At 39.6% G+C, this 26,826-nt stretch overlaps 1 protein-coding gene and 1 long non-coding RNA gene across 8 annotated transcripts in view; one reads left to right on the top strand and one right to left on the bottom strand.

Annotated features, from left to right (window-relative positions):
* LOC147874588 (uncharacterized) overlaps nucleotides 1-26,826 on the top strand; it is a 145,082-nt gene that overhangs the window by 112,311 nt on the left and 5,945 nt on the right. For 3 of the 4 annotated variants that reach the window (XR_015533907.1, XR_015533904.1, XR_015533906.1), the window contains exon 3: nucleotides 2,190-2,307. This is a non-coding gene — a long non-coding RNA (uncharacterized LOC147874588). Of the gene's footprint in view, nucleotides 1-2,189; nucleotides 2,308-3,383; nucleotides 5,684-26,826 lie in introns of those variants that run through there. The other variant, XR_015533905.1, reaches the window with a different exon arrangement.
* CDase (neutral ceramidase) overlaps nucleotides 2,336-26,826 on the bottom strand; it is a 29,058-nt gene continuing 4,567 nt past the window's right edge. For 3 of the 4 annotated variants that reach the window (XM_022062693.2, XM_022062684.2, XM_022062710.2), the window contains exons 2-15: nucleotides 21,979-22,130; nucleotides 20,054-20,197; nucleotides 18,809-18,985; nucleotides 17,053-17,180; nucleotides 16,105-16,303; nucleotides 15,334-15,543; nucleotides 13,942-14,064; nucleotides 12,698-12,892; nucleotides 10,546-10,779; nucleotides 10,308-10,403; nucleotides 8,220-8,387; nucleotides 7,335-7,453; nucleotides 4,064-4,232; nucleotides 2,336-3,269 (exon numbers count right to left, since the gene is read on the bottom strand). In XM_022062693.2, coding sequence (XP_021918385.1) covers nucleotides 3,228-3,269; nucleotides 4,064-4,232; nucleotides 7,335-7,453; nucleotides 8,220-8,387; nucleotides 10,308-10,403; nucleotides 10,546-10,779; nucleotides 12,698-12,892; nucleotides 13,942-14,064; nucleotides 15,334-15,543; nucleotides 16,105-16,303; nucleotides 17,053-17,180; nucleotides 18,809-18,985; nucleotides 20,054-20,197; nucleotides 21,979-22,119 — 2,145 coding nt within the window. In that variant the 5' untranslated portion in view covers nucleotides 22,120-22,130 and the 3' untranslated portion in view covers nucleotides 2,336-3,227. Of the gene's footprint in view, nucleotides 3,270-4,063; nucleotides 4,233-7,334; nucleotides 7,454-8,219; nucleotides 8,388-10,307; nucleotides 10,404-10,545; nucleotides 10,780-12,697; nucleotides 12,893-13,941; nucleotides 14,065-15,333; nucleotides 15,544-16,104; nucleotides 16,304-17,052; nucleotides 17,181-18,808; nucleotides 18,986-20,053; nucleotides 20,198-21,978; nucleotides 22,131-23,905; nucleotides 24,147-26,826 lie in introns of those variants that run through there. The other variant, XM_022062701.2, reaches the window with a different exon arrangement.

Below are 26,826 nucleotides of genomic sequence, written 5' to 3'. Positions count from 1 at the left end.
CTGTTGGTGTTTGTCGCTATGGAACAGACGCTGAAGAAACATAGGATTTGTAAACTTTATTACAAAATTATGTATGCTCCTTCCTTAAAACCTTGTGTTACGCTTTGCAAACGCTTCTGTACAGACAGAATAAATAGTCACATTTTTCAGACTTTTCAATGTTCTGCTCGAAATTGTAGGTCAAATGCAAATATTTTATCAGCAAGTGTTTCGTTTCATTTCTTACGCATACACAAACCATGAGACACTTCTTTGAGATGTAATATGTCATTGTCGCATTTTATCAGGTGATGGAATTACAAATACGTTCTTTTCTTTCCAGTGAAGGGAAAGGTCATTAATCAGCTTTCTTCTCTGATATTATAAGTGTGTTACAATATGTTTTCTGTCACCCGTCCGTCGTCAGATATTATTTATCCGCTATCAAAGGCTTTATACGGATCTCTACCGTCAGCAGTGTCTGACTTATTGTCTGCTAAAGGCCGCGTAGAAAACATATGCCTCTTCTGCGAGTCATCACGTGGGATATCTTCTGGGTTTTGCGCCGTGTTGTCTAGAAGGAGTTTCGGACGTAATTGGTGCCTCCATCATCAGGGAGATCGCCTGATGGTGGAGGCGTATTCGTTTTCGCGAGAGCCTGAAATATGTCAAATTAACAAATCCTTAGTAATCTCGTAAATGTCAAATGGGTATTTCGTGTGGAAATAAATTTAAAACTGAAAGTAACTCCATGGAGCAGAGCCCTTCGTGAGAACCTTTGAGGTTTTTAAATCTATTTAAGACATTTGGTAGGACGGGATCAGCCCTTTGCAAGGCCTCTGCCTATGCAGGGCAGCACAACAGAGAAAGACGCCGACAAACATCCCTGCCTTGAGAGGGATTCGAACCCACGCCCCCAGATCGCGCGCGGTCACTGTGACCGGCAGATAAAAGACGGAGTCCAGGCGAGTGAAGACGACCCAGAACTTGCAGCGTAGCTGGTAACGCTGTGCTGTTGACTGAAAAGCCGCGCGGCGAGGGGGGGGGGGTGAAGTCCTTTTGTCGCCCAGAAGCATATAATTTGGTGACGGCTGCTATTAACACTGTAATTTGGATATCACCTGCAGAAAATCTAAAAATGGTCCGACGTTACTGGTTATTTGACATTTCGAACAAAGAAAGCACTTTAGTTGATTTTGCTTTCGTTTCCTGTCATAGAAAAGTAACTCAGGCGAATTTACTCAAAACCGAAGGTCAGTAGACTCTCTCATGTACGCGTGCAGAACGACACGTGGATTTCAGTTTGAATACACTCTGATTTTTTCTTCCATTCTACTTCACACTTTGTTTGCACAGTACAAAGCCCTTTCTGGAAGGACGAAGCTAGCATCATACTAAGAAATTATAAACGTCTCAGGATCCATTTCAGTCCATTTAACGAGTATCGTGTTGTAGGAGGGGGTGAGAGGGGGGTCTGGTTTGTCGAAGTTTAAGAGAGTCACCCCTAGCCCCAACCCCCAACCCCGAACATGGCGTCATTAACTTAGAACGGGAAGAAAGTAAGTAGCTATTTTTCTGGACTCTTTTGACTAAATTGCGGTCATAATCTTCTATTAAATAAAGTTTCATCCTTTTAAACTTCGTTATTGCTTATTTCAGCAATATGCGGGTACGTCAATTTTGTTTGTACTGTTCTTTATTAATTAAAGTGTGCAGGCAGCCCAAGCATTTGCGTGAAATTTTATACGTCTATAAAATATTAATAGGCGCCGATAGTTGCACAGGCCTATTGCTGCATAAAGACGAGAATACAGATGCTTCATTTGCTAAATTGGGGTCTTAAAATGCTTTTTCTGGTACTTTTCAGTTCAGATCACTTTTAAATCTGCGAGAAACTAATTCTTTACCAGTATTAAAAAAATCACTGTGAATTAGGCTCCTCTGAAACGTCGGTAAACGTCTACCAGACTGCACGGCGCAAAAACGCAGAAGACAGCCATCTTCGGACTCACCACCGTGAGAGCAAAATGTAATTAATTTATTTTTGGACAAAACAAATCCATCTTGTATCTCATTTGTTTACTGTAGACTATTAGGCCTATATAAACACTAATAATACCGCAGAATTACGATAATTAAAGCTTATTTCTTAGTGTTCTGTTGTGTATGCAGCATACTTACAGTCATGTTATTTTGAAATTTTTTTACAGACGCCTGACCAAGACCCCGAACCATCAACGTAACAAAAAGCACTTGAGGACAAAGGGAGAAAATACAGCGAAGAAACTAACACAATCTGACCACACAGAAGATAAATGTGCAACACTGGTAAATATCTATGAATATTTTATCAAACTTTATGTAGTACGTGTTGTTTTATTTACTTCGAACGCAACATATTTACATGTACAATTAGAGGATGCTAATTCATGTGCAAACAGAACAGTGCAAAGAGGCCCTGAAGATTGTCAAAATACTCCGTTTGAAAATGACCCCAGTGAAACAATCTATTCTGCTGGTGTCTCTGTGAATCCGAAGGTATAAATGGCATTCATAAGTTTTTGCCAGCACGTTATAATAACGTCATAACAAGTTTCTCAATGAATCTTCCACGAAAGATCAGAACTGTGTTTCCATGCCCACGTAAAATGTAGAAACTTATAAATTATAAGAAATAGAAAAAAATTAAGTTAATTTCTCGTCGGTTTTTACGAGATTCAGCGATAAAATGCCGTGCTGTCGCTTAAATTTCCATATTTTTCTGCCTGAAGCGCTACACTCACATCTGTCAAAATAACGTCTCAAGTAGAGGAATTCCTCATGATTAGTTTGGAAGACCTGGGACCCCTCCGACAGGCCGTGCTGTCAGTTTCCCCTCCGACATTTCATCGGCTCCAACAAGCGAAAGAACAAAACTTCGTCTCCTACACACCGTTTAAGTTTGATTTATAACGTTGGCCTTCGTCAACTTTGCTTCAGAATTCACAAATATTTTAGTAAATGAAAATAAAATTTAAAATTCCTCCTCTAAATGGAACATTCATGTTGACATTCAAACACGTCACCCTATAACTTTGGGATAAAAACAAAATATTTACAAGTTCTCACATTAAAATAGACGGTCAAAATTCTTCATTCGACGTAATATTAATGCGGCTTGTGACATAAAACATTTTCTGCAACGCGTTCTGCATAACAATTGCATTATGGGTGCAGAAATGGCCGTCCGCTCTTGAGGCTTCAGCCGGCTAGTGCCTCAAGCGCTTGTAGTCGGAACCTTTATTCACGACCTGAAATGTAGAAAACCCACTATCAGTAAAATTAACAAATTATAACAAAGATATTTATTGTGGATCCCTCAAAACAAGCGAAGTGATTCGCACTTCTGTCTGTTCAACACACAGGAACCAGGAATTGGGACAGCTTTTATTGAGACCGAAGATTTCAGAGAATTTCGAGACTAATGTAGGAAAAAAAACTCGTATGAAAATCGAATTTCGATAGTGCCTTAACTGCCGTGTGTTTATCGATTGAAAAATCAGTCTACAAGGAGCAAAGGCAATAAATATATATTTCTAAATTATTTCTAACCATGGTCATTGTTGTGGAAATTTGTTTTAACAATTACCTTGGTTCCCATTGTTTCAAAAAGTGTTCCTAAATTGACAGGGTGATATTGGGGAGAACAGAAGAGACAGACAGGGAAAGATACTGTCGTGGACGGGCCCATAAGCTGTTCCTCGCTGACGCTAGATCGTAGTAACTTAATTAACAATTGAGAAGCATCTGTTACTGGCTGTTGTTTCAGAGAACCAATTAAAAGAATTTTCTGTAGTGTTTGAAGAGCCCACGACAATTCTCAGTAAAGATTCGTACCGAAACTTTTCGGAAATGGAAGAGGTTTCGTGATCACTCAAACGGGTTTCACGGCATTCGCTTCGAGACACGAGGGAAATAAACGGACAGCCTCATTGAAGACGCTCCACAGCCCGGCCGATATTTGAACTGGGTGCCTCTAGGATGGAAGCCTAGGTCGGTGCAGCCATATTTATTACGCCCAGGCTTCAACCAAATTTCGACTTGCCTTGAATGTGTGTGTAGATCCATGGTACGGATGGATTCCGCCAAAAATGTACTTGTAGCTGCCGAAGTGGCGAATGCGGTATTTGCCAGGGACGACTTCAGGGTCCACTGTCCACGTGATCAGGGCTTCACTTGAGCCCAGAATGGGGGAGAGACGGATCCAGTAGAATCTGGGAAGCAAAACATACATTTAAAGTGACTACGGTTCAGAGGTCCTCGCTGTCACCATCACAGGACGATGAGTCTCACTCATCGCCCTGATGATGGCAGTAAAATTTTGTTAGAACACTTTCTCGATCGAAGTGGGAAAATGTAGATACTTCAGCAATGGGAAAGACAGTCAGTTCTGAGTAACGAATCGCCTTACCCATGCGGCAATTTCTTCAGCACAGCTGCTATGCGGGTCAGTGTAAGTGAACTGCGAAAGGCGCTCACGGAAAGTATATTCAGTGCTTGACAAATAGGAGAGTTTCGGTGACGGAAAGCCGAGAAATTCATTTTACAGAGATCTAATTTTATAGAGCAGTTGTAATGACAACCACTTTATGAACGTAACTTAAATGTTAGCCCTATCGCCATGTTACTGTTCTTCAGGACACCGGAATGCATGGGAATTACCAAAACTAACAGCTCGTCAGTTAAAAAAATAGTACTGAAAGCAAAGAATGTTCACCCGTCCATGTTGCTTGTTTGTACAACGTACCGTACAAAAATTACCTCAAAAGAACATCGTACTGTGAACTCATAATTTCATAAGCCAAATAAAATATTCTGCCTAAAATGATCGTGTTACAACAGGAATTGTTAAAATCGGTGGTGTTATGATTCCCGCATAAATATACAACTACCAGATAAATCATGTTATGAATATCTAAAAAAAATAATATTCTCTGCTGTAAAATGTACATCATTTTATACTTAATAACATGAAACTAAGTGAAACGTATGGTCACTGCGTTGTTTCCTCTCTTTTTGAACACACTGTATTGTCATTTTTAATATATTAATTTGAATTATCTGTGTAGACGTATCGAAACTAATCCTGAAAAGTAATTATGGCTGCATTACAATATTCTGCAAAGAACTGCTGCACGTGGAGGAAAAGAAGCTTTTGCCTAGCCGCTTTTGTTGATAATATGGAGATTTTAAAGAGTAATTCGTGCTTTCTCAGGCGTTGTTTTCCTCATTACAGCTTTGTATTTCAAGGTCACGTGAGCCCATAAAAGGTTATTGCTAAGTAATTCAGCTGCAGCTGACTACAAAAATGCAAATGTTTCACACGTCCGTGAGCAGTGCGAATGAATGAACAAGTGTTGTTACATGGGAACTGTGTCCATCGAAACAACGAAGTTAAAAGTTATACAAGGTGAAACGAAACGTGCGTCCAGTATTGATTAAAACCATTCAGAACGTAACATGAGAACAGACGAGAGTTTGCCAAAACTCCATTACAATTCCCAGGGCTTTAGTTCCAGCAGTAGCCACCACATTCAGATTTAACACAGCAGCAGCTGTACTATACGTAATGTTTAATGCGTTACGTCACTTCCCCGACTAAAAAATTACTGATTATTTCACTAAAAAAAATTTTCATGTGTAAATTAAAGCATGTGATAATGTTCATTGTTTTATTCTTGACTATCTCATATGTCTATTAGCTTTCAGTTTATACTGTACTACCTGTTTTGGTATAACTTATCATCAATTTCTTTAACTGGTTTGTATGTAGTTTACTACATATACTTCTGTGGATTTATATCGTTATTTAATTGTATTTAGGTTTTCCGATGAAAATTTTGTATGCATCCCTCATGTCCCCATGCGTGCTGTATGCCCTGCCCATCTCATCCTCATTTAATCAGTCGCTCTAATGTTATTTGGTGCAGAGGACAAATTGTAAGGCTTCTTACTGTGCAGTAGAAAAAGCTACATATGTCCAAAATTAAATTTCTTTGGAAATCAAGAAAAATCCTTAGAGCATCTAAACGAGTGAAAATGCCTTAATATGTTTATTTTGCATTAATGTGCGGACACGTGTTTTGCAACTTATTAACACGGTTATAAGTACGTACTTTTCTTTGATAGAAACAATATCAAAAGATTTCGACATAAGTTGGTTTTAGTTCAAAAATATGGTAGTTCAGGCAGAGAAAGACGTGTATTTCGCCGCTAATATTCTTTTAGACTAATATGATTTTTTCCGCAATAATATTATCCCCTTATGCTTGCAGATTTAACCTATAAGATGGCAAAACTAACTATAAATAGCCCATTTTGGACCAATGCTGATTCCTTATAAACCCCTCAGTTCTCTGCATCGACATTCCCATCTCTTAGGTCCTAATATCCCACTCTCAGACCCCCCCCCAGCCCCGATCTTGAAAAGGTAGCTGTTAGTTTATTCATAATATCGGAATTTACGAGAGAGCGGAGGACCAAATCAGATAAGTGTAGGAAGGCATTCAGCCACTTGAAGCTTGTTTCAGTTACCTCCGAGAGAGAGAGAGAGTGTGTGTGTGGGGGGGGGGGGGGGGGAGAAGCACGCTGTAACTTGCGGCACATCGAAACAATAGTCGCTTTGGCCGGGGGGCACGTAGGCTTTTTGGAAGACGGGAGGTGCAACTGGCTTTGACAGTAAACATAGAACAGCCTCGAACCTAATTGAATCGGTGAACGACAGAACCTTACGCTGCCTTGAACATATGTTCTGCAAAGTTAATCGGCTGATGTCCGTTGTATACATTTCATCTGTTGCAATTTGAATAAGAAGTTCCTATTATGGCCAGGATGTTACGTGGTATTTGTGTCAACATTTTACTTGAACCATAGCATTGAAGTTGTCTATTTTCAGGGGATTAGCCTTATCAGTATTGAGTCAATTTATATTGCTTTCGACACTGTTTCTGCCTCATTTATCTGGGAGATAAATTGAAAATTAATTCCAGCGAAGATTTAATTGCGTTCAGCCGCCAAGAAATTCAAAACAGGCTGTGATGTGGTCTGCGTTTGCCTGGGTTCTGAAGTCAGGGGGCCAGTTTATGTTCGTATTTATGTCAGGAAGAAGTTTTTACATTTAATATCGTATAAATGTTAAAGACAAACAAAGTTTCATTCCCGTGAAATTGGACGGGTCGTACTGCACTAGTTAACGCAATAAAGTCAGTGGCACTGACATGGCCTAAAAAGGGACGACTTGTCAGGACACTGCACGGACAGTCCGGGTAGGGATTTGGTCATTATCTTATAATCTCTTTTCGATTAAAAGTTCTTACCTTGTCTCCCAGTTTGCATCCGTTGCTACGACCACCCACTGACCTGAACTCCCAACGAAGCGCTCCACTGTCAGGTAGGTGCCACCAAGTGTCAGATTGTTCCTTGGATGTGCTGCAACCTGCGCGTCATGAAAAGTGTTAACAGCTCTTCCTTTGGCAAAATGTATATTGGAGAATTTTAAACATTCAACTTTCTAAAACTGTATCCTGTTAAAAATTTTCTCATAACTCCATATAATAATATCCCATGCAGTTTCAGAGTTTTTGTGTGATACCAGACTTTTACTCTTGTCGTAAATTTGATACGTGGAACCATTCTTTCACTCACTCACTGCATAGTGCAGGAGGAAATTCTTTTAAAAGTCGATTGTACACTCGGCTTGTCATGGAAAATGCATAAAGTATACAAAGTTACGAATATTTTTAAACTTGTTGAGAAATAATGGCTTCTTCATACAAGAGTGGACAGGAACACGCCACGTCGTAGTATTAGGCTCCTTTTCACGCTTCATTGTTCTTTGTTTTGATTTATTGCGCATGCGTAACTACTTTTCAAAAGCGCTAGTAACAGTTGAGGTACTACGTCGTATTGTCAAACATCAGAAGCAGATAACTCACACTTCATGCACTTATTTTTTCGTCTAATAACGAATTATCGTTTATACACAACAGTAGCGGAATGACAGATGAGCGTACGAATTCATCAACTTTACCGGGATATTAATTATGTTTATATGCGATGCGTCTATACATACCCGATTTCGGCGATAAGCCTTCTTAAATGTTTCTTAGTAATATGACATTGTGTTTATAATTCCTTGTCACTGTATATGCTTGTGTAACGTGTGTGTAGTATTAATAAATTTATTATGTGTAAGTGCTTACAAATTTGGCCCTGACAGTGACTCCAGGTTCTGCGACATCCACAGGCTGTTCAGTGCAGTCCCCAAAATTGTGACTCCACTTGGGCGTATCAAAAACCACAGGAGTCACAAATGACACGAGGTCGTCCCACAGATCCGGTGGATTCGGGCCACGATTCAACTGGGAGCCCTGCAGGAACAGAGAAACTTATTGACAGTCGCATTAATAAGTCCAGACACTTTAGTCGTACGAGGGATTGAGAACCGAGCCGAAGACTCGAACGCTCCCATTACTAAAACAACTGAAGAAAGTCAAAATGTACAACGTTGTGAATACATCTTTGGGAGTGCAAATACAGAGTGTCCCAAGAAAAAGTGTGTATATATACACACATTCAATGAATGAATTTTTTTTTAAAAAAACTAAGCGATTATATACGTTAGCAATGGTATCTTGGGAAAATATATTGTGGTGTCATCTGTTAAGTATAGACCACACTAGAATTCTCTTTTTCTGTGTTGATAATTTCTTTGGTTTACACAGTACAACTCAGGACAGCCGGTTTGTAGAACCGATTTGAGAACCTAATATGGCAAGTCGCGCACGTCACTGGTGTTTAATCTCTTCCGATGTGTGTCTCTGCTGTTCGGAATGTCTTTCCAATATTTACAACTCGGTATGGAAGTTACAGCGATATAGACCGCCCAAGAAATGTGACGCCACAAAGTTCTCGACTCGCTACTCCATTTACTCTAATACTGGATGAACAAAAATTTGGTTGGATTATATTAGAAATGATAATATTTTGGCTATGTAGGATTTGAGGTTTTCACGGCGGTGAATCCAAAGATGGCTGTCCTCAGGGTTGTCGGACCTTGTAGTCTGGTCAAATTTACCAACGTTTCAGAGGTGTTTGCTGCCCCCATCAGGGCGATCTCAACATCATAGAAAACAGTTATCTTATTTGAGTTTAAGCATTGAGAACCTGATGTCTTACAAACTCAGAAATTTTATAAATGTGATAATGTTAATCAGGATTTCATAAAATCTCTTAACACGCGGTTTATAACCATACTTAAATTACACTAAGAACACTAGAAATGTGGTCATTTTTATTATCAGCACATGCAAGGGAGGGAGTTTAACAATAAAACTCATCTGTAGAGTTGAGATTATACTTCATGTGCATAAATCCATTCTAATTCATGAAAGTCGATTTTAGAAGTAGGAATTATCAATAAAAATTGTCTCAGTATTAGACTCGAAGCAAAGGTTAGAATTTATTAAATGATCTTGCTTCTTCTCAGTTAATCCAATTGCTTTCGATTTCGCTTTTCATTTCGACCTCTTTGATTATTTTCACGAATAGAATTTAATCATCATTGTTTCTATTATCAATTGTTCAGCGCATTTGTGATTGAGTTTCTAACAATCAGTTTTGCTATGCTATGAGTACTTTGTCCACAGAAGTCTTTGTTAACGTCCGAAGTTCCTGTGCTTTTATGTGGGATCAGATTGTTTGACATTAACACAGAACATTGATTGGGACAGGGTGACAGAAATACATTTAGTCACAGCGGTTGTGGGATACGAAATGGAGGATCATCAGCGTAACAAAGCTGCTCTATTAGTAGTAAGAAGGGTAAGAGATGACAAGTGACAATAAGTTACAGGGGAACAAAGTTTGAAGGTTCCCGACGACGGTGCCTTGCAGTATGTGAAACTGTTCTTCCGGACTTTTCCCATCAACTAAATTATAAAACTTTGACGTTTCGAAACCTAAATTCTGCTTCCATCTTCAGGTAAAAAATTGAATGAGAACAGAAAGTCCATCTCTTTGGTCCCCTGAGCTAACCTCAGACCTGGACTTGACCAGGGGCCCAACAGCTAGCCTTTGTCCTCGTTCCCTTTCTTATCTGAAGATGGAAGCAGAATTCAGCTTTCGAAACGTCGATGTTTTATGATTTTATAATTCAGATGATAGATAACGTTCAAAAGAATAAATTTACATTTTCAAGAAATTGTTTCAATCATTGTAACTTAATAGAAAAAGATAATGATAATTAAGTTGATGATGGTGATAATGATGATTTGATACATATCACTTGCCTTGATCAAAGCTGCAGCGAGCTTGCGGTACTGACTGAGGTAGATGGTCAAAGTATGCGGACCATAAATTGTTGATGCACCCTCATAACGTTGTACCTGTAAGATGAAAATGGAATATTACTGATAATAGCAAAAATCATTTCTGCACATGGAGCCTATTTATTTGCGTCTAATTTGTGCAGGTATGCACTGACTCTGTATATTGTAACTATTGACATAATTCGGTTCTAAAGGCTACCTCGTACTCCTCTGGCGTTGTGATGTAGTCACTATAAGTGTTGCACAGGCCTGCCACGATGATGTACGAGGGGCGCTGACCGCCACCTTCCGCGACGCCTTCACTTACTGCGCCCCTCAAGCGTCGTCCCGACATCGTGGTGAACTCCCCAGGCACGCAGGCTATTGCCACGGGCCCTATAAGTGCCAGCTGCGTTGACACAATGCGAGGCTGCCACTCGAAGGGAAAGTCCATCTTTTCATTAAACCAGAACATATTTTTAACATAAACTTTTCCGTGTCGCGTGCTAGCGTGTGTAAATAGTCCACATCATTTGTTTTTGACTTTGTCCATCGTGTGTTGAATGTTTCTTAAAAATAAGTATGTCAATCTTTAGGGTTGTACGGTCATGAAGTGTGGTAAAGTTTAACAACGCTTCAGAGGTCCTTGCTGCCCCCATTTTCAGCGTGAAATAAAGGCAGCAAGGACCTCTGAAACGTCGGTACACTTTACGTCACTATGATTTGCTACAACTCAAATGACAGCCATTTTCATACTCTTAGACGTCGGAGTAGGATGGTGCTATCAGCGGACTTTCATTATTTCTATGCTGCATGTATAAAAAAATGCTACAAACAAGAATAAATTTAAAAAATTACGTATTAAGCTTGTGCTACCGAAAGCTTTGTCCAAGCTATTACAACCACTGTGATCGCAAATAGGCCTTGTCGCTTATTTCAGTGTACGTCTGTCTGTTCTTCTCATGTTACTCCTTACGCTCTTTAATTATAATGCGTGTTTTAGTCTCATAGTATTTCAATATGTCATAAAATCATCAGAACATTCATTACTTCGTCTTATTAATTCGCCCAATTACGACGTTATTATTATGTTGACTAACCACTTTATATGCTACGCAGATATTACAAACATTAATGGATGTAAAATTAATTCAGTGCCTAATTGTCGCTCTGAAAGATTTCCGAAGAAACGGCTTGGCATTGAAACAAAACTATGTGATGTAAGAACCCAGCGCTGGAAAGTTGCGTTTTCAATTTAACTATAGTAAGGGAAGTCGATATGAGTTCGCTGTTACATGTTTCAAAGGGGAGAGGACACATTTTGACACCTTCCAAGAAATACGAAAGACGCTAAATCCAGTGCTACCTCCTACAGTCTGTTCTGTAATGTAATGACCAATAAAATGCAAAGTTTTAATCCCTATACAGTCGTGGTAATCTCCCTCGTAATAAACAAAACAAAACATGCACATTTTACAAAAAAAAGCCATTAAGTTATTATAAATTGGTTAACTGGTTTAAGTCAAATCAACCGCAATAATTACTCGCAACTGTCAACACATTAAACAAATCAAACCATTGCTTAAAATATTTCAAAATAATTTAATCTAAATTCAGGTAATGGCTTTGCCCCCACATGAAATGCAGTGGCAATGATCTGATGTTTTGAATTCTGCAGTAGCAGATGAATTATTTGCCCTGATGTAAATCATTCTTCATTTTTGACTTGTTCAACGGAAGCTTGTGACCAGATGTCAGCGTCTGGAATAAGACATTTATTAACGCAATGGTGCGCTGCAATGATTCTGCTTCCAGGCGTCTACCGCTTTAAGTCACGTGATAGGAGATACGTACTTAATGTAAGAGACTTAAGTTTATTATACTTCGCAAGAAGGATGTTTCTGATTATGAATGGAATTTGCTGGATCCCAGGTGCTGGAGCTAAGTGGTGCTCTTGTGTTTTCCATGGTTTCGACGTGATTTAATATTTATATATCAAAGGTTTTCCGATTTTATGAGACAGGTTCTGTTAAAGATACGTAAATGTATCGCCAGGTTCTTGTATTTTGTAGATTCTTACTTTTCCTCCAGATTCTGTAACTTTAATTCTGAAAGGCTCGCGTTTAAATTGCAAACTTAATATTACAGACGTTGCAACAGTGTTGTTTTATGCGATATGGACGAAACGTCGAACACTTTACAAATTTGTGGCCTTTCATACCGCGTCCTTTTCTGTGTGATCTTCTTCATTCTCAAGTCATTTATTAGGAAACGCGCCCAAAACCAAAATGAAAGGCTGTGTCCTTTGCCGGAAATTCAGTCGAACTGTTGCTACGTCTACGAGAATGGGACGAGAAGTCTGAGGTACGCACGTTTCCTGTGGCTAGTAGCACTGGTTTGGCGCCGTGACACGCCACATCAGCTGCCGAGGGCGACGCCAGAAAATTTCGAACTGCGTTCCACAGGGGGTTTTCTGTCTTCATGCCTTGTTGGAACGAAAACGACCCTGGACCGTCTGTCGTTCCAGCAGCGAAGCTGTAACCCATCGCAGGCAAACATCCGCGGACCTAGAGAGACAGATGCAGCAAGTTTGAGAAGTGTCGCATTATGTGACAGCCATTTCATGACGCCTTTTTATTAGAGATTTAAACTTCCCACAGCAGGAATAATGATTACTTTCTAGATTTTATCTCCTTGTAGACTCGTCGATAGATGCCAACGTTTCGGGGAAACATACTGTCTCCATCATCAGGGTGAGAACCCCAAAAAACATCATCATCACCTTTATATTATGATATTTTATGTTGTCAGTACACATTATATACGTACCTTACATAACGAATGGAAAATACATGCATTTAATTCACATACCCTGTCGTTGTTGTAATTATTTGGTTTAAAAACTTCTTTCTTGCATGTATACGCAGTATGGCAAAATGGATAATATTTTAATTAACACAAAAGGCCTATAACGCACAGAGATTTCATAACTGCCTTTTATATTCATGCTCATGAATGTAGCCTATGCATGTAAGAATGGATATGTACCTAGTGTTTAATTCTTACGGTAAACGAATACTTGTCCTTTGTAGCATAAATGTGTACTAGACTTTGTGTTTAATTTTATTATGATTTGAAATAAAACAACGAAGGGCTCGTGGTGACTTTGTCCATTACAGATGTAAGGAAAAATTGTGTAGGTGATGATTACGTTCACTTCTCGTCGCGTTGTATCGTCGTGTCTTTCTATATATAAGACACTGTCGACGTGCATTGTTTTCCACCTCGGAGCGTGGGATTGTACGACGGCTGAATGCCTACTCCTGTCATGACTTAATCCACTCTGTTCGCTCAGATTCACTTTGCACCCGGTGAGAACTCATTCTTAGGTTAATGAAACGGTGTTTTGATCTGAAATTTTTCTTGTGTTTCGTCGTGAATTTATTTGGAAATATGCACTGACCATTTCGTAGAAGCTGATCAAGGAAAGATTGTGTTCTATTCTATATTTTGCTCACGTGGGTCAGTAATAATTCGTATTAAAATAAACACTATATTATGGACACTTTAAGGCGAGTGTTTAATAAACTACGTGTGAAATTGTTGTGATACTCACTGATACAGACTTGCGGGTAACATGGTCAAAATACTTCGCTTGTTGTGAGGGCATGTCCACAAACTGATGTATCGCCCCGAGGGGCCCCGTCACCTCCTGGGAGTCTTTGTCGTTCCAGAGTTCCTTAAACAGGGCACGATTTTGTCGTCAGAATTATTCGGTGATTGAATTCACTTTACTTCGATTAACGAATAAAATATATAAACTGTATTCGGCCTTCAGACTGACTCCTTCTTATTGTAATAGTTTTATTTTGAAACCGTTTACGAATTAAACATGTATTTGATATTAGTCTAATTGTTGTTAACTTGTGAGAAATATTTCATCTAAATAATATTTTTTATTCAGTTATACCATTTGTTGATAATATTAAGAAGTTAACAACAAACTCTTTGTGTGAATTCTGGTCTTCCGGGTTATAACGCTGTCGACTAAACACTTGTAATGTGGACACTGTGTAGGTCACACCATTTAATTTCCCATGCGAGCGGCTTACGTGTATTTCCTCATCGTTCATAATGCAGAATCGATAATAATCGAACATCCTCTATAGTTCTCGAAGAAGGCCCGAACCATTTGGAACAAAAATTCGATTGTTTTCTGTGAAGGTACTGTATCACTAGGTGAGATTTCAGATTCTCAAGGCGGCGAGTGTGAACATGGCTTTCTTCTGGGTTGTAGCGCCGAGTACTCTGGTAGAAGTACACCGACGTTTCAGATGTCGCAACGCGACTAAGAATGAACCAGAGGACGCGTCTTATTCGGAATGTCTGAACCGGAAGCCCCTCCGATGGAACTGAACGCACGAAACAGTTTGGTTCGGATTAGGAAAATATCGTTCAATTAAATTTGCATTGTCCATTATTTTGATAGTTTTGTATTTTAATTATAACTTTCAGTTTTCAATTTCGTTCTGATTATGTAAAATATCGATTTAATTAAAATATGCCACAAATTAATGACCCACCCACCATCTATTATGTAATTTAATTTAGAACAGTTTTGTCCAATCAGCAGGTCTTAAATTTACATTAAACACGAGAAACGTTCGAACACTTGCCTTGTAAAAATTATTCTCATTCAAGTTTGATTAACAGTCAGGTACATCTCGTTGGAGAACAAGTTCATTGCTTCTGTTTTGCGTCTCTTTAATTCTCTCTCATAAACGGAAATTCTTTTACAAACTTTCCATTTTTTCCCTGTATTTTCCATAAATTGTCGCGATCAGCTTCGATCAGAGAACCGTCTTATCTGTGTTCAAAGACTTTCAGTTCTGTACAAATCACGGTAATTTTATTAAAAAAATATTTTCAGTCAGATCAACTTCTGTCTTGGTATCACTGAATACGAGGCCGTCTGTCTGCGATTGAACCAAATCGGGAGGGAACTTACCCACGCCTTGCTGAACAGCTTGATGGCGATTGTCCGTGTGCTTTCAAACATGTCTGCCCCGGGACCGGAAGCGATGCACATTTCCTTTCGCCCTGAGCAGCTGCTGCTGTGGAGGTCACAGGGCCGTCCGCTGAACTGACATCGAGCGCCCCTCACATTGGGCGACACGTCGCCCAAATTGCTGGAGGCGAAAGCGGAGACGAAGGGGCCCTTTAAAAGAGAAGCGTTTCCCTCGTGATGAGCAAATTTTTGAGAAGTGGTCGAATCGCTGATGATTATTACTTTTTACTAGTTGTTCAGCTACATGTTTCAGCCCAGTATGGCTATCATCAGGTTCAAATCTAAATGCATTGGAACTGTATTACGTGTTCCTTCTCACGACATTGTCTCAAATTTTCATAAAATTAGGGGTAAAATATTGTTTTAGCTCAAAATTATTAGCACAGTTTTGTGAGTCCGTATGCATTTTAAGTTAAAAACAAAATTTTACTCCTAATATTAATAACATCGGGTGGGAAGAACATGTTTCAATCTTGTAGTCGAATTATTAACTAGCACATATGCTCAGTGACAAATATTGGCGTTCATTTTATGAGACTCCATGTTCTCGTCGCGACGAATATGAACATGACTGTCTTCTGGGATATCGCGATCGTCGCCCTGATGATGGTAGCAGTAATCAACTTTGAAACGTCGATCATACTACGCGCCGTGACTTCCCAGAAGAGAGCCATCTTCGAAGTTCATTTTGTGCGAGCTTTTTCTCAGTACCTTCCCGATGATTCGACCGGGGTTCATACGCTGCTCGAACAAGATGGCGGCATACCCGACATTGTCGCTGGACACTAGGGTGTTGGTGTTGTTCATGCTCGTGGGATGAACGGCGAACCAGTTGATGGCTCCCAGGGGTGTCCCATCGTCCCGCACCAACCTTAGCTGCACCATCGTTTTGTCTACGTCATGTCTGTACCTGAAACGCAAATGTCGTGTGAGCAAACTATCTTAGGTGTAGCCTCCTTTGTTTCGCATAAATCGATTTATCTATCGATTGTCGTGATTTGTCTGTTTACCATTAACCACGTTCTTATGGCTCGCTCCTTGCTCGAATATGATTGTGAATATCGGTACTGGAAGAATTTACGGGGAAGTCAGAGTGTATTTTACGATTCTTCGACATACTGAGTTAGGACAGCCGGACTCCGGAGGCCAGAAGCAAGAATTTAGTAAACGAAAATGCGCACAAATCAATTTTAAATTAGTAGCAGTGCACTTGCCTGCAAGGGCCGAATGAAACCATGATACACGTCAATCAGGACAGTGGGTTTGAACCCTGTTTTTCAAAATTCGAACCCGGAACTACCCGTATACGAGAGAGAAATTACTAATCACTGAACCAAAACGTTCACCTGCTGTGTCCCATTAAGTAACAATTAGATTTGCTGAGTTATTTGTGGGCCTGATTTCGTACTGTGCCCCAAACTACCCCTTGCTGTTTCGTTTGCCCGTAATTCAAAAAAAAAATGAACAGCGCTGGAATAGGTAATCTGCAGTGATAATTAACAAGTTGGGAAATGTAATGTAAGTATTTTGGCACTAATGCACCTCTCAATTCTCGAATGTTAATTTTCGTTCCCTCTTGTAAACAGCGTTAAACGAGGGGGGGGGGAGATGCCCCGTGCTCTTAGACACGCGTGAGAGGACTTGAATTGGCTGACGTACTTCGCGCGCTCGGCGGGCGGATTGGCCAGGTAGGCTGTCGGGCTCCTGTTGATATTGGCACCCTGTACTTCGCCTTGCGTCACGAACACACTGCCTCTCGTCATTGACTCGTGCGCCTTGCGTACGCTCTGAGAACACAAACAATGCACGGACGGCAATTAGTATATTCGTGATATTAACAGCATCGTAGTACACGTGAATTATTTAGCTCGTCAAGGAATGCTCTGTTGTTAACAGCCCAAAGCATTATCACAGTCGTCTTGTAAGACCACCACTGGATTATATCCTAAGCAGGTTGAGTTCAGCTCAAAACTTCTTCGTCTGAGACCCATTTTAATACCGGTATTATATTTCATAAACTCCTCACATTCCCTATTTCGCCTTCTTACGGGATTTTCCAACCAAGTTTTGTATTGCTTTCTTATTCTGCCTGCATGTGCTACATACGTTTTCAGTTTTTCATTCGAATTTCACCAGGCATTTGGTACGGATGTCAAGCTCCACGTTAGGTTAGGTTTTTTCTAGTATCTTATTAATCTGTCTGGATATTCGCATTCTCCACAGGATTTATCTTTAAGATTAATTAACTGTTGTTATCAGAGCAAGGAAATAAGTTTTGAATAGTTACAAAGTTACCGAGACGTTTAGTATTCCTTTCTTTGGTATGATTTTGTTATTTGGGGTAGCAAAAATGTAAAATGATCCAAGGTTCTAAACGGTGGTCACATTCCTTATTTAAAACTTGGCTTTTGCATTTACAAAATTGTGTCGTAAGAGAATCATGTAAAATAATGTTATACAACTTAGTGTTATAGTTTAACGTTGCCTCGCTTACTTCAACTGTTTATAAGAACTTTTTATGCAGACAGAGACGCCGTTTTGTCTCGTTTCCTTTATTCAAAGAGTAAAGTTAACATATGAAATGTGAAACGCAGTATTAAACTTGAAATAGATTTATCGCTGCTGGCGTTAAAAATACGCGCCTACTCACAAGTTATCATTACAGTTTGCGTGTATCAGTTTCGAAAGCTGTGTAAAAAGCTAACAGTAGAATTCGCAATGCTTCAGCTCCCGAGGCAAACTGAAACCAACCGACATCCCACTCAAACAATCGCCGAACGAGAGGCGGGATGGGCGCAAGGCACGTGTCAAACAGAAATATTACGCGTAGTTCCCGGAGTGTTCATGGGGGTATTTTTTAAAAACCTTGAGCCTCTACCATAGTTTATTAGTGGTACAGAATTATTCTTATTGAGTTCCTTTTTTCTGTTCTTTTTAAACGTAAAACTCATTCACGTGTTTGCAAACAATGGTGGAAATCGAGGTGTTTCTGAATTTGGTATTATAAAATGTTATTGTTGCTTGCTGGTCGGCTTAGCTGCTGGTAAAGCATGCTACGATGCTGACGAGGGTCAGACAAGACATTGTTGCCAAGTTTTGCTTAAAACAATTGTTGATTTACGTTGGGAATGTCGTTGAACACTGGGTCCCATAGAAGCAGAGGACTGGACTTGATAATGGGAGTTGGAATTTGTTCACGAAACATACAAAATTGTAGGGGTGAAACGAATTTTCTCCCCATACGTCACAACATTACTTCCTTAAAGTAAGGATCTTGTAGTAACCCTGGAGGTTAATATTGAGATTAGTTTCTAAACTTGTGGTGCGTAGTTTGCCGTGGATTTACCGGCAAAAATGGCAAGTCTGAAACGAAGTCTGTTGTCCGTACAGATGCGTCTTGTAAAATGCAACTCACTTTAACAATGCCTGATGTCAGCACCGCGAAGGTTTGGCGCACGAAGCCAAGGATCGAGAGGTCGAAGAGTAGATTCTGCATGTAGCCACCTGGCGTCGAGTGGGTGTGAGATCCACTCAGCATCACGTTCTGCTCCGTGTATAGATCCCCGTATGCTGTCTTCAGACGCGCCAGGACCTGAGAAATTTGCCATTTTCAGCACAAACTCAGAACAGCATCTAGACACGCGGCCGGCATTTGACTTGTACTCAACAGTAGCTTATCATGGCTGCAAAACTTGTAGAAATACTTAGACAAGATTTTCATTTGTAATTTTAGTGTTTTTAAAAATAAGAGTTAGAACTTTTATTTTGTTAAAATTCGTTAAGGAGTCGTCAGAAATATTGGACACAGACGTTGACAAAAATCCTGTAAAATTATCGTGTGATAGTGCAAGATGTTAAACAAATTTATTAGGTGATTATATTTGACTGATATAAAGCAAAATTAAAGTCACACAAATTTTGGAGTAATCTCCTAACACAAAGTTTATCCGCCCTCCAAAGCAGGCTTTATTTGTGAAGTAAATGGACACACGGACACCACCTACTATCAGGTGTTAATTTCACGCAATTTCTGCAAAGAATATTGGCTCTAAAAGAGGAGGGCTACAAAGATCAGACGTGAAAGGCAATAATTCTGAGCCATTGCACGATGCAACGCCCCTGGAATGATAAAGGAATGTTCACACTTAGGTAGGACATAACTGCGTGGTAACAGTAGGTCGTCAAATGGGGTATTAGCGGAGAAGCGAGATTAAACAGTTCATGAAGTGGTATAACGCTGTCAGGTGGAGAGAGTGTTCGCCCCGTTTGTCTGAGCATTGTTTGTGTGGACGCCATAATGCATGAGTTTCCATCTGACGTTGACAATGTCCTTAAGGAGATGTACTTGTGTTCCAAGAAATTAATATTTGTCACATTCATGTCCTGGGCATAGAGAATGCATATGCTTCAGCGAACTCCTGAATCTCACCCTTGAGAACGTGGACCAGATGTTTCACCTAACAGCCCCGAAGCCTTCCCCCTGCCTCTGCTAATTACACTCATACGTACTACATACATACAACTTTCATAACCATACAAAACCACAAATATGATCCAATGATTTTGTTTCTGTACACAGTTTTGCGTTTTTTAAATGGAATTACTTTAACTTTGCGCTTATGGGCTGTTTCTTGTAAGAATGTTAAGAATGTTACTGTACCTCTTTTCGAAGACCATTTGCGATCATAGCGCAATCCACACTGACGAACACAAGCCTGTGTTTTCCATCGTTGAATATAAAAGCCCGTGAAAACTGTCGCAGATGAATGCCTGTCCCTTTTTGGCGCATTTTCGCGTAGCCCATCTGAAATACGTGAACAAATTGACATCAATGTTTATTGCAGATACAATTTTAACCGAACAAAACTGATCGCGTTTGCAAATTACGCTTTGTACAAGAGCCAGGAATCCTTTCTTTATTTCGTTAAATATTCATCACACAAAAAATGGTTGCAATTAAAGCTGTCGATAGTAAAGCGATCTGTATTTTACATTATGTCACAGTTCTTTGTAGAATGAACTATTTTAAAAATCGAAAAAGTTTAATTTGACTGTCATGGTTATACTGAATCGACATGGACCAAAATTTATATTAGTAAGGAAATGCTTTGGGAAGATTTTCGATAGGGTATTTTATCGAAATCCGTCGAGTAGGGTCAAAAACTAGACACAAATCCTGTTTAGATGTAAAGGAGCTCATCCGGACAGACATGTTTAATTCACAAAATTTTGTGCAGAGAAAAAGTAAAATCCATTGTGGGCGAAATACCGTGATTGACTGCTGAGGCAATGCACACGAAACAGAATTGGCCGCCCCGGTTTGTTATTGGTTATTGGTTACTGGTTACTGCGTTCCCTTGGGTCTGGATTTTTTTAATTCGCTTCACTCATTATTTGGTACGAAGTTGCTCCGTTTTTTCCATTTTCTATCGCCAGATTTCGCAGGTGTGTGTATAAATAATCAAATACTAATGGCAGGAAGATAGATCGAACAAGCTAGCCGGAAATGGCTTGTTTAATTTGTTAGTCTCCCTGAGATTATTGTGTGGCATTGACGAGTAAACGCTGCTAGTGAATTAGAAGCTTTCAACTAACAAAACGAATTGCATCTTCCAGTCTGTCTATTTGGTAGCACTGAAGCTTGTTTAACCCCATCATTTGCAGAGGCATTTTGTCCCTCTGAATGCGCTCTCCCCATTTAAAAAACGCTTTATCGACGGGGATGCGTCTGACTGAAACATTTTCCAGTGATGGACAGAGCAGTTACAATCTGTAGCAATTCACGTCTTCAATAACTTGTTCACAAGAGTTCGCCACTGTTCATTATTATGCTTCGTATGAATACAGTCTACAGCCTATTTCTTTAGGATCCATTTTAATATTATCTCCCCACAATATTTCGGTTTTCAAGGTAGTATCTTCCTTTGTCTTTGTATCTTATCGTTTAATCGCTGTGTATTTTATATTATTTTATTTATTTTCTCAATATATTTTATCTCTTCCATCAATCATGAGTAAATATTGTATTGAAATTTTAATTGTCCTCTTTGTGACAACTCGTTTACCTACGTCATTTGATGCCCTAAAATATAGTTCACAAAGAAGTGGTCGTAAAATACTGCTATTTGCATTCCTTAGTCGAACATAAATAAGAGTGCACATAAATAGAAATGACATTTTCAGAATTTAGACTCTGAAGTAACGTCCATTGGTGGTGATTAATTATGAAATAAATTATAATTTCTTGTCGTCGGTAAACAATACTAGGCACTGCGCTAGACGTTTCACAGAGCGGAACAAGAAGTAGTGAGAAGAGCATTACGTCTCCAAAATATGATTGATTAACGATGCAGAGAGAAATATTCACAGAGGAATATAAGAGGAAATTCACGTAGACTTACGGAAAACCAGGGTAATTAACACTAAAAATTAATAAACATATAAGCCTACTGTAGGCGACTGTAATCTTGAGACTTGCAAGGAATGCAGGAAGTCCGAAGCGTTAAAGGCAGACACTATCTTTCCTCCTTCACCCCATTTCCTCACCCCGCAAGTCTCAAGATTACAGTCGCGAACTATACTTACAAATCCTATTTCCGCGGATGGACCAGTGACATCTGCAATACCGACACCAATCTTGTAGCCGGCCGTGACCCCTTGTGGGACGACAGAGAGCAGAAATACCGACACAGTGAGAAGCACAGGTGGGGACCTCAAAGGGTCCATCGTTCCGCGACCTGAAAGCAAGTGGGCACCACCGAATTATTTCTTATGCAGATTAATTTTCGTTTCGTATTTATTTCGAGACAATCCTTCCGACACGCTGTTGAATCCCTTGGCTGGAGGACCAACCCCTCTCCCGCAAGCATCTAGAACAACACATGCCACACACCGAGGGCATTTGAACCCACGACCTAATACCTGGCAGTGCCTTTGCACCGAGTGCCCTCTGGTATCAGTTCGTGCGTAATCCATTTCTCATATCAGATTCGATCACTGGTGCCAAGAGATTTAATCCAAAGTACAATGTGCTCATTCACCTGGATTAATATAGAGATAATTACTTTCATGAAGATTCTTTAGAAGTCTGTGGCGATGGTTGCTTGCTTGCTCGTGACTTACCTGTCTCACAATTAGCTGCCAGGAACTTCGGTCCCGCGTCATAATGAAACAACAGAACAATGAATCTGTAGTAACCCACTTAGTTTAGTCTATTTATTTACAGTTTATTTAACGATGCTTTTAGATCTCAGGCTTTATAGCGTCGAATGAGTGGATTATGGGGAAAAAATAATTGGAGGAATATGGAAGGAAGCGATCGTGGTACTACCCGGCATTTTCATGCTCACAATGCCCTGCCATCGGCCCTGTCCTGAGCCAGGTGAAACCAATTCACATCCTCCAAAATATTGACCTTGATATTCTTTTTAATATTATCCTCCCACCTACGCCCATGTATTTCGAGTTGTCTCTTCCCTTCAGGAACTTCGTACGTATTTCTTACTCCCACACAAACATTTTATAATAATAGCCTTCTGTTAATGTTATGTAAATGAAACATTATCAACAGGTTTTAAGATTAGGGTTTAGAATAGCGTGCTTTTGTGAACACGGTTGTGAACGTTCAGATTCTATAGAAGGCGGAAAATGTTATAGATTGTCTGAATGACATTTTTCCTGCTCAAGAATAACCCTGCTGTGTGCAGTTCGTAGCAGAACGAAACTGTGGAAGCAAATGTATTTGACGGGTTGTAAAAAGATTTATTTATTTTCTGTTTGATCACGTTCATTGAAGTTCAGATAACTAAATGCGTCTTGTCAGAAATTGTAACGAATTATAAACAGATACTTTACCATAATCAGTGAGTTCAGATTTGCTTTGAGTCAATAACAGATATTTTCCTCATCACTCTTTCCTTGTATACAAAAAAGGAACAAGCTAGCAACAAACTCTGGTAACTGGATAGTATCTTGACTTTCACATTGTGTAAACATTTAAAACCATAGTTCGGGGATGAGCCGCATCGAATGTTGAAAAATTACCCATTTCGACAAACTTTTCATCTGCCATCTTCAAGGTGAATCCGACTAAAGCTTCGCCCTGAAGTTGGAAGCTGCAGTGTTTGCCGAAATGTTGGATAATTCTCAACATTCGACGCGGTTTATCTGCGAATACGCAAATTAATTGAGTGTGTTTATACAATGTTTGGGGGCATTGTGGAGAATTCCAGATAGATAATTTAAATGGCCGATCCCAGTACAGCTGAATCTTTACAAATAATTCATCTCGTGAATATAGCAGTACCACGCATGTCATTTGGTTTTAATTATCTTTAAAATTATACACATGTTGCACAAAAATTAATCGCCGTTTTATATTTTTAGATGATACAGCTTAAAACATTTCGCTACTCCGAAGAGATCTGCGAAGAAAAATTTGCAAACCATTGATCTGTAATGACGCTAATAAATTTGTACGAATTGGCGTCTTTTGACGTCATAATGTACCCACCTTTCAAGAGGTAACTTCTTCAAACAGAAACGTCACTGAATACAAGCACTGCACAGACGTTTAGGACAGACGTGTTGAAAATATTTATTCCCGTTCATTTCCAGGTAAAATTATTACAGCTGAAGTCTTTGTCCTGACGCATGAATTCCATTCGCCAAACTGTCTTGTCGTTCTTGCAGCGTAGTCGTTGATAAGATACCAGACGCACGTGTGAAGTCATCGCACAAACAGCCTTTGCTTCCGAGAATGACAATTTAACCAGTCTTGATCTCGAGCATGTGCCAATGAGCGGCAACATTCATTGGAGTCATGCACCTAATTTTTATGTCTAACCGGGGAGCGCAGTGTTATTACATGCTTACAGTTTATCCTTTAATCCTTGGACTCTCTTTCTTAACGTCGGTACTGAGACGAATATCTGAGTTAATTCATAAATTTCCTGGTCCTGTTACTTTTCCGCGTGTTCAAATGGCTTTGTATTGTGTTTCAGAAATACAAATATGGCGATCATGCGAACTTGACTTGATCCGCTATTGTTTTGATTTGACTTGACTGAAATTAATTTTGGCTTGACTTTAATTAGATCTCGTCGACAGAAATTGTGTGCTGTTCTGCGTTTCAAATGTTATGACTAATTTCTACCACAAAATTCACAGCAAAATTGAACAAGACGAAAAATGTATTTGCAAAATGCGAGTACTTTGCTAAAATACGCTTTTCCAGCCATGTCCATATGGTGGTCTACCAACTTTTCGAAGGAACATACTGCCTCCATCGTCAGTAATGATGTTTTGATGGAGGTCAATTTTTTCTCCGAGACGCTGGTAATTACGTATTATACTACAGGACTTAACAACGCACAAGACCGAAATGAACTTCTTTTCCGCCATGACAATCTTAAATCTTACCACTCTCTTTTAGGTTGGTAATATTGGGTAACAGCAGTTTTGACGTGTTATTTAAGTACGTGCCCTTGTATTTACAGACGCCATGCGATCGCTTGAGGACGCAAACAGCTTTCCTGTTCATGATTTTAATAAGGCATTTCTTTGAGGCGCGTGGTTGCAACGTATTGCAGTGGACCTCCAAGGTTACGCGGGCCACAGACTGAAAATTACTGCTGTGCGTTGTGCTTCATAACGCTCCCCTATGACAAAGAAAGGGTCTAAATCGACTTCTATCGATTTCTTACAACACAGCCTACGAGTGTCCTTTGTCAACAGGGTCTGTATAATTGTGCAAGGACATTTTGCAATGTTGCTGTTACAAATAACATCTTTTGATCACTTACGACAGGGAAACTACAGTCAATGACAACAAGAATTAATGACACAGAGAAACGTATTTGCGTAGGAGCAATTCATGATATCACTGGGAACATGGGTCTCTGTCACTTTGACTTTTCAACAGCGATGAGCGGACCCACACCCGAGAATTGTCCGCGGCAAAGATAATGTATGACGCCAAATGTTCAACAGGTTGTCTTCAGCAGTCGCTTAGTTAATTTCATATCCTAGCCCATTATCGTCACTTTGGTATGAATTATAATAAAGGCGAAACACGAAACTTAAAGCAAGATATACGCGTAGTGTATTACACATTAAAGTCCTTTGACTGTGCACAGAAATGAGTAATAATGTTGGCGGTAATTTGCTTCATGCCTTTGTTTTCGCTCTTCGGCCATCTTAGGTTTAGTCACGTGTTCTAAGACAAAAGTTTATCAGATTCATGACCCGCGTCAACAGTAAGAATCCATTAGTGACGTAAATAAGACGTATCAGGAAAAGAGACATTATCATATCTCTTTGAATTGACTTTATTTGTATTTGTATTTGAGGTTTTCACGGCGGTGAGTCCGAAGACTTCTACCGACGTTTCAGAGATCCTCTCTGCCTCCAACATTAGGGTCCTGATGAGATAGGGAGCGGGTACTCATGAAACGTCGGTAAACTTCTACCAGACTACACAGGCGGTACAACTCAGGAGACAGCCATATTTATTTACGTTAGATTTAAAAAAAAAACTCTCCTTAACGTCGCTTTGACTAAGCACCATTAAGCATCACCGAACAAAAGTTCCACGCATTGCAAACTTCGGTACAAATGAGATGAGTTGTCAGCTTTACCCTTCGTCCGTGTTTGTTCAAAGAAAGGAAGCCCTGATATTTATCTCCAAAAATGAAATCGTCTCCATATTTAATGTTACGCTATTTTAACTTAATTTATCTCAAGAACGCAAGTCGTATTTATATTTGCCACCGTTAAAACCTGAAGTCTTACCGATGACACGTACATATTTTAAGGAAATTACCTGTTCCGTCTCTTATACACTCCTTTTATTTCCAAAGATTCCTGACTTCGGCACTGATTATGGAGGCAGCGTGTTCCTCGTAAAACATTTAACAAACGACGCGACAATTCATTAAATCGTTAATATTGACATCGCATTGAAAACGTTGAATCTTTCAACGTAATTCTCCTTACTTTTCGTTTATAATATTTCAGTATGAACAGGTGTTAGGAGTTGAACTTGACACTTGCGCGTAAGTTATTCATGATAATCGTCACAGAAACAGGATTAGAACTTTCTCACAGGCACAAATATAATTACAGTTTGGAGCCGACATCCAGACAGTCTACAGAGCAATTAGCAGTTGTGACGCGATGATGTATCGTCCCTATTAACTACAGAGTGGGTAATTACATCCCGTGCAAGAAAGACGCGGGATATTTTGAAACAGCGATTATTTTTAGGTTGGCTTATCAATCACTGACGTGTGCATCAAGGACACGTCTTTATACAACTCGCATTTACCATTATATATCGTAATAAACAAGAAGATGTGCGTAAAAAAGGCATGAATAGGATAAGAAATGTGGCGAATTTTAAGTTGCTGAGAGATTACAAATTATTGAGAAATG

This window comes from Zootermopsis nevadensis, unplaced genomic scaffold (assembly GCF_977971745.1).
Source record: "Zootermopsis nevadensis isolate Lab colony 2312 unplaced genomic scaffold, Znev_1.0 Znev_ptg000007l, whole genome shotgun sequence".
Classification (NCBI taxonomy): Eukaryota; Metazoa; Arthropoda; class Insecta; order Blattodea; family Termopsidae; genus Zootermopsis; species Zootermopsis nevadensis.
This window is presented reverse-complemented; position numbering and strand designations above follow the sequence as displayed.